This window comes from Fomitiporia mediterranea (assembly GCF_000271605.1).
Source record: "Fomitiporia mediterranea MF3/22 unplaced genomic scaffold FOMMEscaffold_8, whole genome shotgun sequence".
Classification (NCBI taxonomy): domain Eukaryota; kingdom Fungi; phylum Basidiomycota; class Agaricomycetes; order Hymenochaetales; family Hymenochaetaceae; genus Fomitiporia; species Fomitiporia mediterranea.
In genome coordinates this window covers 1,632,094-1,647,358 of record NW_006760393.1, presented here as the reverse complement: position 1 = coordinate 1,647,358, position 15,265 = coordinate 1,632,094, and the positions used below count along the sequence as shown (strand labels likewise).

Genomic DNA, 15,265 nt, shown 5'->3' with positions numbered 1-15,265 from the left:
CAAGAGCGAATGCTTCGAATTCACCAGACGCGGTCGCTTCACTAACCAGCTTCTTTAGCATAAGCAAGTTGCCGTTTAATCCTGCAGCGTAGAGCGCTTCGAGCTGCGCAGGTGGAACGTGAATAACAGGTTGTGGTTGAGGTTCTTGTTGCGCGACTAATTCTGGAGGAGCCGGGGGAACCGAAGTCGTTGCGGGTTCTTGTACAGTCGTCGAAATGTTATGAGCTGCTTCGTCTGCTGGATAGGTGAATGCCTCGCCAGATTCCGCGTCAGAATTGTTTGAAGCATGATCATCTTCGACATTATCTGCATCGGGATACGTAAACCCGTGCGCTTCGTCCTCCACGTCACTGTCCGCGTCGTGTGCCCCAGCCAGCGCTGCTGCTTGTGCTTCTACAGCGGCGTAAGCGTTTGTCGAAGCCTCAGCCCTTCGTGATGATTTCACTTAGTTTAATGTAACGACATGAACCGTCGTGCACTTACCAGGTCGGCCCTGGCACATCTGCTTGGGACATGACGGTTCACTAGAAAGCCACTAGCTTCAAGTTAGAAAAGTTGAGCAGCACGTACTCCGTCGGCAACTCCCGACTTCCGTCGTTCTTAATTTAGGACTCACTAATTGGCCTTGAACATGGCCACGGCAACAATTTGACATTGGACAACCACCAGCTCAGTCATCTCAACTTAATTGGCCGCTTTATGAAATATAAATGGTGGTGGCATATACTACGATACAAAACACACAATCATCTTAACCCAAATCCTCGCGACCCCGTCAACCCAGAAGTCCCATTCACCGACCCCGCCAATGAACTCGCAGCACTACTATTTCTCGACCCATTCGCAGAAGCATCCCGCACAAGCCGCTCAACTTCCGTAACCTTACTGTCCACCTCCCTCACAGCGCCATCTATCCATTGCAAACTCTCCAGATGTTTACTCAGGATTTGCGCGATTTGTTCAAGTGGTGCTTCGTCTTTCACCTTTGCAACTTCACCTTCACCTCCGATGGTGCCATCAGGTGATTCGGAGAGCGCGTTAACGGATTCGATCATTTGCATGAGCGACCGCGAGAGGTCATCAAGGTTTGAGTTCAGATCAGCAGCGAGAGTGTAACTGAGAACGAGCAATAAGTAAAGGAGCCTCTCCGCCACGGAATGGAATACACTTACTGTTTATCGCGTTCAGCATCGGCAGGGCCAACATCTAGCGCGCGTAATCCTCCCCCCTGTCCCTCGAAGATCTCGCCAGCTGCCTTTTCATACACCTCCAACGTGGCACCCAGCTCTTTTTGTTGGTCCTCGACCAATTTCAATGATTGTTCGATGTCAGATTGTTCTCTCTCAGCCATTAAAACGTGTTGGAACAGCGCAGCGATCTTTTCTATTCGTCAGTACGTAGGAAACTCTGTAAGTGTTTGACCTTACGGTATTCCCGTTATCCACGAGCGATCGGTCCCATACTGCAATCTCTCCTGCAAGGCGGTTGAATTCCCGCACATGTGTTTCAAGTTCAGACGACCATTTGTTGACTATCTCCTCGATCGTCTTCCCTCTTAGCATCGATGGAGGAGGTACGGATATTCCCGCGGGTGTTGGTGTGCCGGACCCAGCTGGTTTCGCTACTTATACCATGAGTTGGAGTATGTTGCTAAAGGTGCACACGACGCACCTAAACTACTTGTACCAAGGCCGGTTGTGACGGGCGCACCTACTCCAAATTAATTGAATGATCTTCAATGCTTTCATGTCATTGTAGACCAATAGCGGACATTACCTGTAGCATCTTTCTTTTCTCCCTCTGTACAAATCGGGTATTATTGAGAAATAATACGAGGATGAGTGAGTGGTGGTGGACATACCCGCTGGTGCGTCCTTCTTTTCTGCTGGTTTTTGGCCAAATAAGCTGAATCCGGAACCAGTTGCTCCTGCTAATTTTCCCTCAAAAAGTCTGAATATGATAGAAGAAAGCCTTCAAACTTACCAGCCGGTGCATCCTTATTTGCAGCTGCCTGTCCAAATAATACTCCCGCTGGTAGTAGTAAGTCAACGGACTGTGCCCCGAGAAGTCAAAGAGAATGTGCGTACTTGGGGCAGCTGGCGTTGGTGCCTTGTCTTTGTCCTTGTCTGCCGCATCATCCTTTTTGGCTCCGAACCCACTGAAAAGTGACGTGGTAGCAGGTGCAGCAGGTGTAGAGGAGGTGGTTGCATTTGCGTTTGATGGTGTGTCTGGCTTCTTGCCAAAGAGATTGGTTCCAAAGATGGAGCCGCCAGCGGGTGCGGTAGGGGCGGGAGCGGGGGTTGAGGTGCCTGCATCTGCAGGCTTTCCGAAGAGGCTTGGAGTTGTGGATGTCGTTGCAGGTGCTGATTGCGTGCCTAACGTACATGCCAATTCTCGTCAGAAAGAACAATTCCGAATGTCTGATTGACAAATACCTGCAGCGTTTCCGGTTGTTGTGCCAAATACTGCATAAGACAGATGAGTAACCATCATTGTAAGCTAACTAGTCGTAGGTAACTCACATCCAGTTGTAGGTTTAGGCGCTGCCGGCGCACCAGCCGCACCAGCATTCGCCGACTGGTCAGCCGGTTTCGCGCCAAATAAGTTCCCGCCACCAAATGCTGACGTCGCAGGGGCTGTAGGAGCCGGAGATGCATTTTGGCCAGCAGGAGGGGTCGCGGACGTTGCTCCAAACCCAAACAAACCACTTCCTCCACCACCGGTCACAGGAGTCGCCGAAGGAGCTGTTCCAGTCGTTGTTGTCCCTGCTGTCCCTCCGCCAAATAATGAACCTGTCGCAGGTTTCGCTGCAGAGAGATGTGTTCAGATTAAAACAAACATAAAGGATAAGAAAGATACATACGTCCACCAAATAAGCTACCAGTACCTCCGGTACCACCAAACGCGCTTGGAGCACTCGTGGCCTGCGTATTGGTACCAGTATTTGCTGCTGGTGCTGGATTGCCAAAGACACTGGTTGGCTGGGTAGTGCCAGTGCTTCCAGACGGCTTGAAGGGTGTTTCAGCCGTGAAAGAACCAAAACCGCCTTTGAGAGGTTCAGACATGGTAATTGGTATGAGGTGAAATTATTTGTTCCTTCAAGTTCAAGCTTCATGAACGTGACACGCGGTTGACCAAGACGCGTCGGATAACAAGTACAAACATAGAGACAAGAAACACAATTTGCAATTTTTTTAAAACATATAATCACAACTACTGCGCTAAAAATACTAAACAAAACGTGCTACGAAGGCGGAGTGCTCAAGTTTGATATTTCCAACCTGCGCGCAAGTCTCGTAATTTGCTTAATTGCATCCTCTAGCTTCGCAGATCTAGTTGGTGATACGACTATTAAGCAAGCGCTTTCAAACGAAGGACTAACACTTACTCAATTCTCGACATTCTCTCATACGCCTTCGCGTATGAGTGTCCCGCTCCAGCATTGTTCTCCTCGGCACGAGATTTCCGCTCCTTTTCTTCCTTCGCAAGCTCTTTCAGCGCTGGCATTATTCGCTCGAAATCGGTTTGCAGCTTCCAGAAAGCTGTTAGGCTTAACATAGTAAAAGAGAAAAATATCGTACCTGACGAATCCGCAATTTCAATGATTCTGCATCATAGCGACCCATGCCTAATACTTGAGCCTTCATACGCTGCAGCTCCTCGAACCACCTCGTCTCGTGTTCATTGAGCTCTGGTGATGCTTGTCTGATAAGAGCTTGGAGCAACCTTTCCATTCGTGCCAACAGGTTGGTTTGTTCGGCTTGTACGGTTCGTAGTCGATTCTGAACCTCGACTTTCCGAGGTCCCGTCAGTCTTTGCGTGCGTTCGACAATCTCTAGCGCCTTCTTTTGGAGACGCTCATATTCTTGTTTCTGCAGGTCTGCACGATTCTTCATCGTGTGGCACACAACGACAGCGTCGTGCATCTCGCTAGTAATGCGCTCCGCCACACTTGCAAGATACCGCAACGTCTCGGGCGTTACACGAAGCTCTTCCTTGATATTACAAGATTTCGGTGGTAACACTTTCGCAATGGATGGGAATCCCATGGGACGAGAGAGAGCTGGAGGATGGACAAATGGCTGCGCTGCGAGGAGTGAGACGTAGGCTGGAGGATCGGAGGCAGGTAATTCTGGGAGAGTCAGAACGTCTCGAGATTTTTCTGACGTTTCGGGGCCTTCGGCACTTTCTGCTCGGAGGTTGAGAGTGAAAACGACAATCCGCATTGTCGAAGTAAGGATGAAGATACTGTAGGTCAAATAGACATCGTTCGGGATTACCACGGCGACGACAGGATTGGTTGAACTGCGGCACAATCACAACTAAGCAAGAGAAAAAGGAATACAGATTCACTCACTGCTGCTCGACGGAGTACGTAACGAGGATAGGCTGAACGGTGGTGTTCGTGGAATGCTGCATTGTGTCTTTCAGAACGTTTTCGTCCTCTTCTTTCATTGCCGCGGCCAAGTTCTCGAAAATAGCATTGAGATTGAGGACGTGAACACCAAATGCGTGATATGCGTAGATCGTATCGTCGTGAATAGGATCAGCGTAGAATGTTAAATGATTGCCTTCGATCAACTGCAACCCTGTAGTATTGGATGAATCAGACGTTGACAGCACTGAAGACACGATAGCAAGATCAATCGTTTCGTAAGCAGTAAGGGCGGGAGGGGAGGCTGTGGGTGACTAGAATTCCGTCAGTTGGGAACGTGTCTCAGTCTTCTTGCGTTTCTACTTACCTTGCTTGAATCCGTGTCCCATTTTGCCTCAACCTTTTCTAGGTCCAGATAAACGTCGACCCTGCCATCTTGGAACGCAACAAGCAAAACACCAAGCCTCTCACTTGATAGAGATGACGCTTCGTCATCGGATTGGTCGTCCGGGCCTGAGAACGCACTGCCAAGAGTGAGATACGCAATGTCCGTAGCATATCCTCCGGGACTGTCTTTCAGCTCTGGCGGGGAGGGCTGAAGCAGGAATGGCCCTTGACGCAAAGGCCTTCCCGGACATGATCTAGGCGCGCGTATGGGAACAGATTGGGACGTGGAAGAAATCGTACTTCCAGGTGGAAGCTGTTTCAGCAATGCATTGACATATTTCCTTTGATAATTGTATATCGCCGAGAAAGACTCGTCGAGGTCGCCATTACTTTCAGCAACAAACTCTTCCTTTGCGGAGACAAAGCATTCAAGTGCATGTAAATATGATGATGGTACAGACCTGCAGATATTGAGAAAAGGTATCTCTTTCTACGAGAGGCAGTTGACTTACGAATTTTCAGGGAGGTACGGGCAAATAGCATAAATGTCACCACTCTTCATTAAAGCGTACAAGGTTAACGGCCCCCAATCGGCCTTGCCCTTTCCGAAAGTGAACGACGCGACTTCTCTCTCGGACTCATCGACGGCTGCAAACGATCCGTGCTTCTTCTCCGGGACGAAATCAAGCATCTTGCGTGGCTCGTCCGGATCGAGAGATACATTGTACTCTCTCAACCTGCCATCCGCAGTCATGACAAGCAGTGTAGAACCTGCTTCGCCCCACGGATGCCAGTCTATCTTGACCAGAGGAGACGATAAATTTGAGTGATAATATGGCCCAATATGAAGTGACCTTTTAAAAAGCATAAGACTTCCGGAACTACAAAGTACGAGAAATATAGCTTACTTGCAGTCAATACGGGACGTCCCGAATTTTGAAAATCCGGCTCTCGGGAGAACTACTAGTGCGACTTGAGATACCCCAGCAACAGCCAGTAGTTTCTTGTTTGGACTCAGTGAAATCTGGCGTATGTCGAAGTCAATGCTTGGGTTGTGTAGGACCTGCGATCACAAGTCATTAGCAATATTTGACAGATGGAAATATATTGCTACCTTATATGTTCTTTGCGACCCTCCAGACATTTTTACATCGTGGAGAGACGTCATCCTTAGTTCAGAGCCACATGCCAGTATGAGATCTGAATCCTTCATGCACATAACTTGGCGTCTGCCCGAAGCTTCAGCAGTGTCAGAGTCTTCGTCATTCTGTAGGTCTTTTAAGGAAGCAGAAAGTTCTGGTGCATTTAACGATGCAGATGGCGGTGAGAATATGGGATGGTCATCGAGGAGAGCTTCCCAGTTGATTTCCGATGCCATGAAATATTGAACAGTGTATGAACGCGCACAAGAGGGCAAGCTACACGCGCTCTTCTTGCACAGCGTAGAGTGTAAACGCGCAGCACGTGCCATTCCCGTAGAGGCAGGTAAGTCTCACGACGGATAGACTACGCGTCCTGTATTGAGACGCGTAACTCTCACTACCTGCTTGTCCTAAGACTACAATGACATCCATAGGTACTGGATACGATCTTTCAGCTTCGACTTACTCTCCGGATGGTCGTATATTCCAGGTACGTTCTCGAGTTTTGAGGCTTCCCGACTTTGTATTTACTTCATGTCCGTCCATGCAGGTTGAGTATGCTGGTAAAGCGGTCGAGAACTCTGGGTCAGTTCTGATTACCGCTATTCACGCTATGGTGCTTATTTACGTATCGACTGTATACAGGACAGCTATTGGTATTCGTTTCAAGGATGGCGTCGTGCTAGCAGTAGAGAAACTCATACAATCGAAATTACTCGTTCCCGGAGTGAATCGACGTATTCAATCGGTCGACCGACATATCGGCATGGTATGCTCGCAATATACAGCATGTTGCCTAATCGCTAATGAGCTCCTCAATAGGCTACTGCAGGTCTCCTTGCTGATGGTCGCCATCTCGCTAGTCGTGCAAGTGATGAAGCACTAAACTTCCGCGATACTTACCGTTCTCCTCCAACACTCATGGCAAGCACACACACGCTTTCTCTCTCGCACTCTCGTATTTATCGTATTATTATATTTATTTCAGGCTATAGCTGATAGGCTAAGTCAATATGTCCAAGCCTATACCCTCTACTCCTCCGTTCGGCCGTTCGGTACGAGCACTCTTCTAGGTGCAGTTGACAAGAGCGGTCCTTCCCTCCTGGTCGTCGAGCCAAGCGGTGTATTTTACGTGCGTAATCTTTCAATCTGTTTAATTGTACATTTGTTGATGAGACTAACGCGTACACCCAGGGTTATAATGGCGCAGCAATCGGTAAAGGACAACAACTCGCCAAGACCGAACTCGAAAAACTCAAATTCAACGAGTTGAGCGCCCGAGAAGCAGCAATCGAAGCCGCACGCATGTAAGCAACAAATCTGCCCTGAACGAGGTTTGATATATTGATTATTGACTCTTGCCTTTACTAGTGTTCATCTTGTTCATGACGATGCCGCAAAGGACAAGGATTTCGAGCTAGAGATGTCATGGATCTGTGCAGAGAGCAACTTCAAACATGTGCCAGTACCTTCAGACTTACTGAAGGAAGCGGGAGAAAAGGCCCGCGCAGCATTGGAGGACTTCGCTGCGGACTAGATGTATCATATTGTTCTAATTACATTCTTATAGCATGTCATGCAAGGGTGAAAATCGAAGAAAGGCCAAAAGAAAAACTACATTTTCTGCAATCTACACAATCTGTTCTAATTCTCGGGCGTATGCGAGGTTTGCGGATATGAGTTTTGCCGTTGGGATTACTGCCCTTTCCTCATCCTTTTTCTTGAATGTAATTGATTCCTCGACGAGATTGATCTGCCATCCTCGCTGAAAGATTACTCGATTTAGAGAGGTATTCGAGCATCAAACAGAATGAAAAGTTGCCTACCTGTTGTGCAAATGCCAAGAGCTCATTGTGATTCGTGAAGAAGAGTAAGGTGGCAGCGTCCTTCAAAGGTAAACTATCATACGCCACTTCCTCACAGCTCGCAATTTCATTCCTTCACGAAACACATTTCCATCAGATACAATTCATCTGCATTCCGAATGTTAACGCTTACCGAATAGTACCAATCAAGCTATCAACAAAGAATCGATACTCCTCTGCGGGTGCTTCCTCACGAGCACTCCACACCTTACTATAACTTCCCTCCATAAGCCAGCGTTCAACGGCAACTGGGTGAGCAACGTATGGATTCTCTGCTACTGCTTCTGGCGAAAGACGGATTGCCTCGAGAGTCGTGTGGAAGTCGGCTATGCGGTTCTGTGTTAAAAGGCGGATGAGGTTAAGGCCGACGAGTGGGTATTCGCGGGGTGAGGGTGGCAAGATCGTGCTATAGCGCACATATTCATAAGTTTGGGGTGAAATGAACGTTTATGTTAGAACTTGCATACCTATAGTCATTATAGAGAGTTTGAAGTTGAGCAAAGTAACGGTCGAAGGAGGGTATATCCTTGCTTCGAATACTCCAGAAAGCCCCAATTTCAAGAATGTTGCCTAAATCAATGTTAGAAGAATTTTGATGTCCGTGTCAGTAAGAAGTCGGAATATGCGTACGGACGACAACCAAGTCTTCCACACTCGAGTCAGCCTTGGGAAGGACGGGTAAGAGTCCACCTGTAACTAGTCCGACCTAGATATCACAATGAATAAATAGACAGTCGAGAAGTCAAGCCCCAGACGAACGCACTTTCAATCTCGCAAGTAGCTCTCCGCATTTCTTTAAATTACACGGTCGACTCTCAAACGCCTTTACAAGATCACGGTAATCCTTTACTAGCTGCGGAGAGGGTGGCATCTTGGAAAGAATTCCTTAAGAACGTAAAGGTGAGAAGGACAGTAAGAGTAAGAGAGGTTGAAGAAATGCACAGTCAAGACGCGTGTACCGAGACGCGTCATCTCTCGCGGATCGCCACTCACACATCGTGACGCGGTCCACCACTCTACTTTCACTACAACTACAACTACGACTAAACCATGCAGAACGAAATTGAACATCTCAAGAAGGGCGAGGTTAACCTCGGGGTACGTTCTTTCTCTCATAATAATCCCTGTAAATCATATTGAGTTGAAATCTAGACGTCCATTATGGCCGTTCAATTCAAAGACGGTGTTGTAATTGGTGCAGACAGTCGGACAACCTCTGGCAGTTACATTGTACAAGGCTTTTCCTTGGTATACTTACAGGTTCTTTAGTGCTGACTTCTTTTCTGCCCATTCGACAGGTAAATCGCGTCACCGACAAATTAACACACATCCACGACCGGATATACTGCTGTCGATCTGGTTCCGCCGCCGACACTCAAGCAATCGCAGATATAGTCCACTATTACAGCCAGATGTACAAGTACGTCCCCCATCACCTCCTTCTTTCTTTCGACACATATCGATGATACGTTTGTATAGCCAACAGTATAGCGAGCGCCCTCCTGTACACTCAGTCGCAACGCTCTTCCAGAGAATGTGCTATAGTAACAAGGAGCAACTGAGTGCAAGTATCATCGTCGCTGGATGGGACAAGGAAGTTGGACCGAGCGTGTACAACATCCCTCTTGGAGGAGGTATATTCCGTCAACCTTGGGCCATCGGAGGTACTCAGTTCCGATATTGTTGTTGCTGTTAATATTTTTTTTAATTCTCGACCAGGCTCCGGGTCTACGTACGTGTACGGATATTGCGATGCGACTTACCGAGAGGGCTGGGGTCGAGACGAAACAGTCAACTTCGTTAAAAACAGTAAGTAACAACAGCTTATCGTTTTTAATAGAAGCGATATTAATTTTATAATTATCTGCAGCGCTCGCCCTCGCCATGTCGCGAGATGGTTCATCTGGAGGTGTCATTCGCATGTGCGTGATCACAGAAAGTGGTGTTGAGAGGCTATTCGTCCCTGGAAACGAGCTTCCGAAGTTCTGGGAAGGCAAGGAAGTGCTTGGTGGTGCTGGTGACGTTGAACCTATCCCAGAACCTATGGCCGTAGAAGTGTAATGTAGATTCTTTTGTACCCTTTCCAAGATATATTTCTACAAAAGGCATGACCATGATTTTTTCTGAGTGGGTTGACATTTGTAAGCATTATAGGATACGCTGCAGTACTTCTAATGATTAAATGTGCGTCTAAGATTGTGTCCGTGGTGTCCAATAACAATCCCCCCATCCAGCCCCTTCCCACATCCTAATCCTCCATAACGCAATCAACAAAGGTACAGTATCCACTCTACTAAGCGTCTTTGCAGTCGAAAACAAAACGAAGGCATGACTCGACTTATCGTCCGTGTGTCTGCGTCGCTTCTTCAGTTTCTGCCTTTCGATACCAAGAAGCTCGCAAAGTTTCTCGTGTAAAGCCGCTCGCTGAGTCCGTGATGGGAAAAGAGTAAGTCCGTTGTACAGCGGTACGCGTGATTGGGGTAAATGTGAATCTTGTAGAAAGTCCAGTGGTTCTTCGAAGTTTGGGGGTTCGGTAGGGTAGAGCACGGAAAGCTCTGGGAGTGGTGGTAGGGTCTTTCCTTCAACTTCAGAAGAATTTGAGTCTATGGATGTCTCCTCCGGTGGGGTATTACTGTAATTCGGCTGTGCCCTCTGCTTCGTTCGGGGGTCCCTATTGACGGGCGGAACGACAAGTACACAAGATGCGCCTGGCCAAGGAATATTTCCAGTGCTCTTCATAGTCGTCCATTCAGTCCTTGTGAGTCGTCGCAAGACAACATCCCCATCACCCGTCGTTCTCGACACCACCTTCAACTTGTATACAAGTAATTCCAACTCTTGCAAAACGCGTAACCGAAGTTGGTGTCCTATCTGTTCCGACAAAAGTGAATGTGCAAAGGCATTTTTGTAGATCCTCTCCGGTACCTCTTTTTCAAAACAAACAATCGATCGTTAGGTACGCCGGCTCAAGATTTTATCGACATGGAATGAAAGGCGAGACATACCCTTCTTAATCATCCAGTCCAGTGCTTTATTCCAACAAGTCAGATAATGACCTGTTCCATGTGCACGTTTAGCGAACTTGGGATGCAGAATGCCATCGGGTACGAGTACTGATGCAGCCGGAGAGGTACGGGTTCGAGGCATCCTTAATGCAACGAGTCGGATTAAAAAGTCTATATGAAGCAATACGTCTCTGTCAATTGGTATTTGTGAGATTATACTGAAACACATACCAGTGGGAAGATGTTTTCCAGAGACCATGCATCTTCTGAAAGATGAAGAAAGCATCCTTACTGTAGTAAATCAATTGAGTGTGCAGTCGGTCACCACGAAGATAAAACAAAGGCGTACGGTAAGGACTCGACCACCACTGCTTCTCCTGCTCTGTCATCTCTCGTGGAGTATCATTATTAATAACCAACCCTTCCTGATTTTTCTGGAGTTTCAACACAGGAGGCAGGCGTTTATGCCTCGTATTCTTCTCTCGCGACGTGAAAATATTATCCTCATCAAGCACGATTGACCTGCGTCGATTTGGAAGCAAATATGCTTCCGTGAATTCATCTGCAGACGGAGTAGGTCGCCATAAAGATCTCCGACTACGACGGGATTGTTTAAGGAGCGGACCGCGGTAGTCTGGCTGGGAGAGAGGATTATGTTCGAGCCATTTGAGCAGACGAGGTAAGAGACGCGGCATACGGTTGCGCTGCACTTCACTTCGACTTTTCTTGATTGATCAAGCGCGTCTGGTCAAAATGACATCACGTGGTGGAAATTGATGAGCTGTGCTTGTGGCTAAAACAACTAACGATGAACAGAAACTGTGCATTCTTATCATCAACAACGTGTAATAACTATAGCAGCAAGTTACATCAGACCTCCCAGTTGGTACTCAAAATCAGCAACGGAGAAGGCCTGAACATGGATGATTGAGATATTGGAGATGGTGTGTACACAAGCTATGAATATTCTTCCTTCCCTACTCCGTGACATTGTGTCCTTTCACAACAGTGCAACAATCATATACGTTTGCTACCTCTGCAAATTTGTCTCAACAGCACTGGATTGTATTACAGCTCAAGTGATTCATCATGAAGGAGTAGGCTCTGAATGGAAAGCTCAACTTGCACCTGGGATGATGTATAGATACAGTTCGGATCATTCCTCTGGCTCGTAATTCTTATAAGAAGGCAACTACCCTAGGGTATCTTGCTTGTCTTGTAATCTTGCATCCAATGGCAAACCAGACACTTAACTACAGACATATCGACTCAGTCACCACCTGCTCCAGTGCTATGGACATTGATCCAAGCGTGGTGCAAATGTTCATCTCTGGCATCTCCGAAGTCGTCACCTATATGTACTTCGACATGATACTGTTGACTATCTTAGTCTACCATGCCCGTTTGTATTACTATTTCTTTTGTCAAACTTTCACTGACTTTCTGAAGTCACGACTACAGATAAGGAGGTAAGGAGACTATGTGATTATCTCTCAAGCACCCACTGAACTATGTCCTCGCAGGTGAAATTCTTCTGGGTGAGCACAATACGTATGCATATAGGCCCATGATTCATCATTGGCAACAAAGTCCAAACCATGCAACCCTATTAGTCTGATTTACTTTGTGGTGAGACTTGTCAAACTGTACAATAGGCAAACTCATTCTAACCTTGAGACCCAGAATCATTATATTGGACTCCTTAGTACAATCTGTTCTATAATCAGTATACAAAATATTTCTACAATCCACTGACTTGTAGAGTAATTAATACTTCATTTTTGCTTTAGTGAATGCCTTTGAACAAACTCCTTTAAGGTAGAGAATAAATGGGATTATTACTAGCAGGTGCTAACTGCTCTCTGAACACACTTTGCTTTTAGTTGTATGTCTCACTCAGACCATCCATCCTTCCTACTGACTTCTAAGTTAGGCCAGGCAATGTATTAGGTAGTTGGATTATGTAGTAAGTGTTAGTGACAGTGTAGAGGGGACCTGAAGGCTCAGTGAGGGGACCCAGGCTACAACTATCCTACACAACAGAAATACAGAATGTAAGTACTAGAACATAGTCAGAACTTGCAGAACAGACAGAGAGAGAGAGTGAGACAAGAGTAGAGTATATAGAGTGAGCCTAAGAGTACAGGACTATCTAGAGTAGACAAGATTAAGACTACAGGACCAGTCTGATCTTGTACACCTATATATACTAAACTACACAAGAGTACTCAGGGAGCATGAGCTACTAAGAATGATAAGCTACAAAGAATGAAAGAAAGGAATGTCAAAGATAAAGGTACAAAGAATGAAGGGATAGACAAAGGGTAAGAGACTATAGAATGAACAGAGAATGAAGGGGTGGTCAAAGGAATAGAATGATAAAGTAAGGAAGGGTAGTAGTAAGAGTCAGCACACATATAGTTCATAGACAGTGCCTCTAAGGTATGGAAGTTCTGAGTTCTGGTACAGAAGAGTGTAGAACCCTTAGAACTGAAGGTAAGAGAGTAGAGAACTGTAACATTACCCCCCCTCTAAAACCAATTGTCCTAATTGGTGAACATAGGGCTCAGTTAGTAGCTCAGGCATAGGTTGGAACAGTAGGGCTTGGAAATCTGTAAGGCTGAGTTTGTATAGAGTACTAGGATGAAGCTGATAGAAATCTTAGATTGTCTTAGGAGTATAGGCAAGGTTCTTAGTAGGTTCCCAAGTATGTTTCTCAACTAGGTATCCCTTCTAGTAGAAAAGGAACTTAAGCTTTCTGTACACTAGCTTAACATTTACTATGTACTCTACTTTGTATTCTGGTTTGAAACTGATGAGTTCTGGTGGAGGTAGTAGGGGTCTTTGTTACAAAGGAAAACTAGGATTGTAGTACTAAGATAGTAGAACCTTGTTAAACACTGGGTGTATACACTTCTATATTGCTAGAAGTTAGAGTTTGTAGACAGAGGTACTAACCTTCCTTTTAATGACAAAGGGTCTGAAGTGCTTGTTGTCTAACTTCTTCATTAGACAATCTAAGGTCAGATTAGTAGCTTCTAGTATAACCTTATTACTAGGCTAGTAATCCTTGGCTGTAAACCTCTTCTGATTATAGTTCTACTTTATAACCTGTACTACCTTTTCTAAAAGAGCTCATACATCCTCTCTAGTTCTGTACATCTGTTCTATAAAGTCTGTTACAGATTCAGAACTACTGTTCCAGTTCAGAACTGTCTCCTAGTACAGATGTCTCTTATGATTGAGGAAGAATAGAGACTGTCCTGTTACAGAGTGTTACTAGTTATTGTGTACAAATTCTGTCAGAGCTAACTATTCAGACTAATCTGATTACTAATGATTGATAAACATCTAGAGGTAGAGCTTAATCTCCTAATTGACTCACTCACTTTAACTGTCAGTCTGTGAGTAATAAGTAGTAGAAGGGTTCCCTTAAATTCTGAGAAGTATATACAAGTCCTATATGAATTTTGACTTGAATTACAGTCTGTAATTGTGAATGAGCTTCTGAGGGAGTTTGTACAACTAGAAAACATGATCCTAATAAATGTGTACTATACTTTCAGAAGTGAGTTCTGTTTGGGTTGGAACTGTATAGACTTACTTAGAGAATCAGTTGACAATCACACAGATAGTATTATAACTCTAAGACTTGGGTAGCTTACTAATCAGGTCTATTAAGACTTCTTTCTAAGAGTGATCTAGGATCTGATACAGATGTAGGGGAGCCTAAACCCTTGTCTAGTAGGCTTTAGTCTGTTAGTATGTATTGTAACCAGTCATGTACTTTAGGATTTCCTTCTACATTCCTGACTACTAGTAGTTTTAAGTAATGAGTTTCTACATTTTGTGTTAGCCTGAATGTCCTACAGTCAAATTATTATAATAAGCTTAGACAATGTCTTCCTACAGTTTCTAATCCTTTAGAATGTACAGTCAGCCTTCCTAGTGTCGATCTCAAGTACCGGTTGAGGTAGAAGAGGTCAGTTGAGTCCGCAAGGTACGGACGCCGAGAGGGGTCAAGAGTGAGAAGGAATAGGTAGATCCGAGCGGAACGTACGAGTTCCGAAGGTGACGATTAACAAGACGAGAGTAGTGCGGAACGACGAAGCCGCACTTCGGAACGAGGCAATACGAGACGAGACGAGGCGAGATGGAACGTTAACTGAGGAGACTGTCAAACTACACACTAAGAGTCGCAGTAGAGAGTAACTTGATTCCTGGAAAGTACGAATTACATGAGGGTATTTATAGAATTTATGAGTCCTTTGTAGCTACTAGTCCTTTGTGAACAACAAATCCACCGCTGTCTCCTTTGTATCAACCCATCCGGGACTCCGGATCCGAGTCCCCTTTGTATCGATCGACCAGCCGTCCGAAGGCTCAGAGTCTTGCCTTTGTGAATCGGAACTGGAGTCCGGAACCCAACTAGTCCGAGTTGAGCGACCAAGACTATTGTGTGGCGATGATGACGTAATCGAGGATTGCTGA

At 45.9% G+C, this 15,265-nt stretch overlaps 5 protein-coding genes across 5 annotated transcripts; 2 read left to right on the top strand and 3 right to left on the bottom strand.

Annotated features, from left to right (window-relative positions):
* Window positions 1-693: 693 nt before the first annotated feature.
* On the bottom strand, window positions 694-3,065 carry FOMMEDRAFT_147787 (uncharacterized protein; the record flags this gene model as incomplete). Its single annotated transcript, XM_007268395.1, has 11 exons — window positions 694-1,116; window positions 1,173-1,378; window positions 1,428-1,621; window positions 1,672-1,710; window positions 1,777-1,800; window positions 1,862-1,930; window positions 1,984-2,031; window positions 2,088-2,375; window positions 2,436-2,465; window positions 2,523-2,807; window positions 2,864-3,065. The coding sequence occupies 11 exons, from the start codon at window positions 3,063-3,065 to the stop codon at window positions 747-749; spliced, it is 1,755 nt and encodes a 584-aa protein (XP_007268457.1). The 3' UTR covers window positions 694-746.
* A 106-nt stretch (window positions 3,066-3,171) lies between these two features.
* FOMMEDRAFT_110790 (uncharacterized protein) lies at window positions 3,172-6,140 on the bottom strand (the record flags this gene model as incomplete). The annotated part of the gene is made up of 8 exons (XM_007268394.1): window positions 3,172-3,332; window positions 3,389-3,531; window positions 3,582-4,305; window positions 4,358-4,689; window positions 4,743-5,223; window positions 5,275-5,616; window positions 5,671-5,825; window positions 5,877-6,140. The coding sequence occupies 8 exons, from the start codon at window positions 6,138-6,140 to the stop codon at window positions 3,245-3,247; spliced, it is 2,529 nt and encodes an 842-aa protein (XP_007268456.1). The 3' UTR covers window positions 3,172-3,244.
* Window positions 6,141-6,322: 182 nt separating this feature from the next.
* On the top strand, window positions 6,323-8,665 carry FOMMEDRAFT_110787 (20S proteasome subunit; the record flags this gene model as incomplete). The annotated part of the gene is made up of 12 exons (XM_007268393.1): window positions 6,323-6,394; window positions 6,455-6,489; window positions 6,550-6,673; window positions 6,727-6,828; window positions 6,893-7,036; window positions 7,099-7,211; window positions 7,276-7,669; window positions 7,731-7,842; window positions 7,903-8,175; window positions 8,237-8,339; window positions 8,400-8,475; window positions 8,533-8,665. The coding sequence occupies 7 exons, from the start codon at window positions 6,326-6,328 to the stop codon at window positions 7,439-7,441; spliced, it is 753 nt and encodes a 250-aa protein (XP_007268455.1). The 3' UTR covers window positions 7,442-7,669; window positions 7,731-7,842; window positions 7,903-8,175; window positions 8,237-8,339; window positions 8,400-8,475; window positions 8,533-8,665.
* Window positions 8,666-8,796: 131 nt separating this feature from the next.
* Window positions 8,797-9,886, top strand: FOMMEDRAFT_125885 (20S proteasome subunit). Its single transcript, XM_007268392.1, has 6 exons — window positions 8,797-8,867; window positions 8,922-8,999; window positions 9,068-9,189; window positions 9,249-9,433; window positions 9,489-9,578; window positions 9,640-9,886. The coding sequence occupies exons 1-6, from the start codon at window positions 8,820-8,822 to the stop codon at window positions 9,828-9,830; spliced, it is 714 nt and encodes a 237-aa protein (XP_007268454.1). The 5' UTR covers window positions 8,797-8,819; the 3' UTR covers window positions 9,831-9,886.
* A 73-nt stretch (window positions 9,887-9,959) lies between these two features.
* On the bottom strand, window positions 9,960-11,469 carry FOMMEDRAFT_29923 (uncharacterized protein; the record flags this gene model as incomplete). The annotated part of the gene is made up of 4 exons (XM_007268391.1): window positions 9,960-10,696; window positions 10,775-10,945; window positions 11,006-11,065; window positions 11,124-11,469. The coding sequence occupies 4 exons, from the start codon at window positions 11,467-11,469 to the stop codon at window positions 9,960-9,962; spliced, it is 1,314 nt and encodes a 437-aa protein (XP_007268453.1).
* Window positions 11,470-15,265: the final 3,796 nt, after the last annotated feature.

Excerpts from the sequence above, each read along its gene's own strand:
- FOMMEDRAFT_125885 (XM_007268392.1), top strand. The coding sequence starts at position 8,820 with ATGCAGAACGAAATTGAACATCTCAAGAAGGGCGAGGTTAACCTCGGG. Across the intron at positions 9,000-9,067 it reads CAACCTCTGGCAGTTACATT|GTAAATCGCGTCACCGACAA; the intron begins GTACAAGGCTTT and ends CCCATTCGACAG. Across the intron at positions 9,190-9,248 it reads TATTACAGCCAGATGTACAA|CCAACAGTATAGCGAGCGCC; the intron begins GTACGTCCCCCA and ends ACGTTTGTATAG.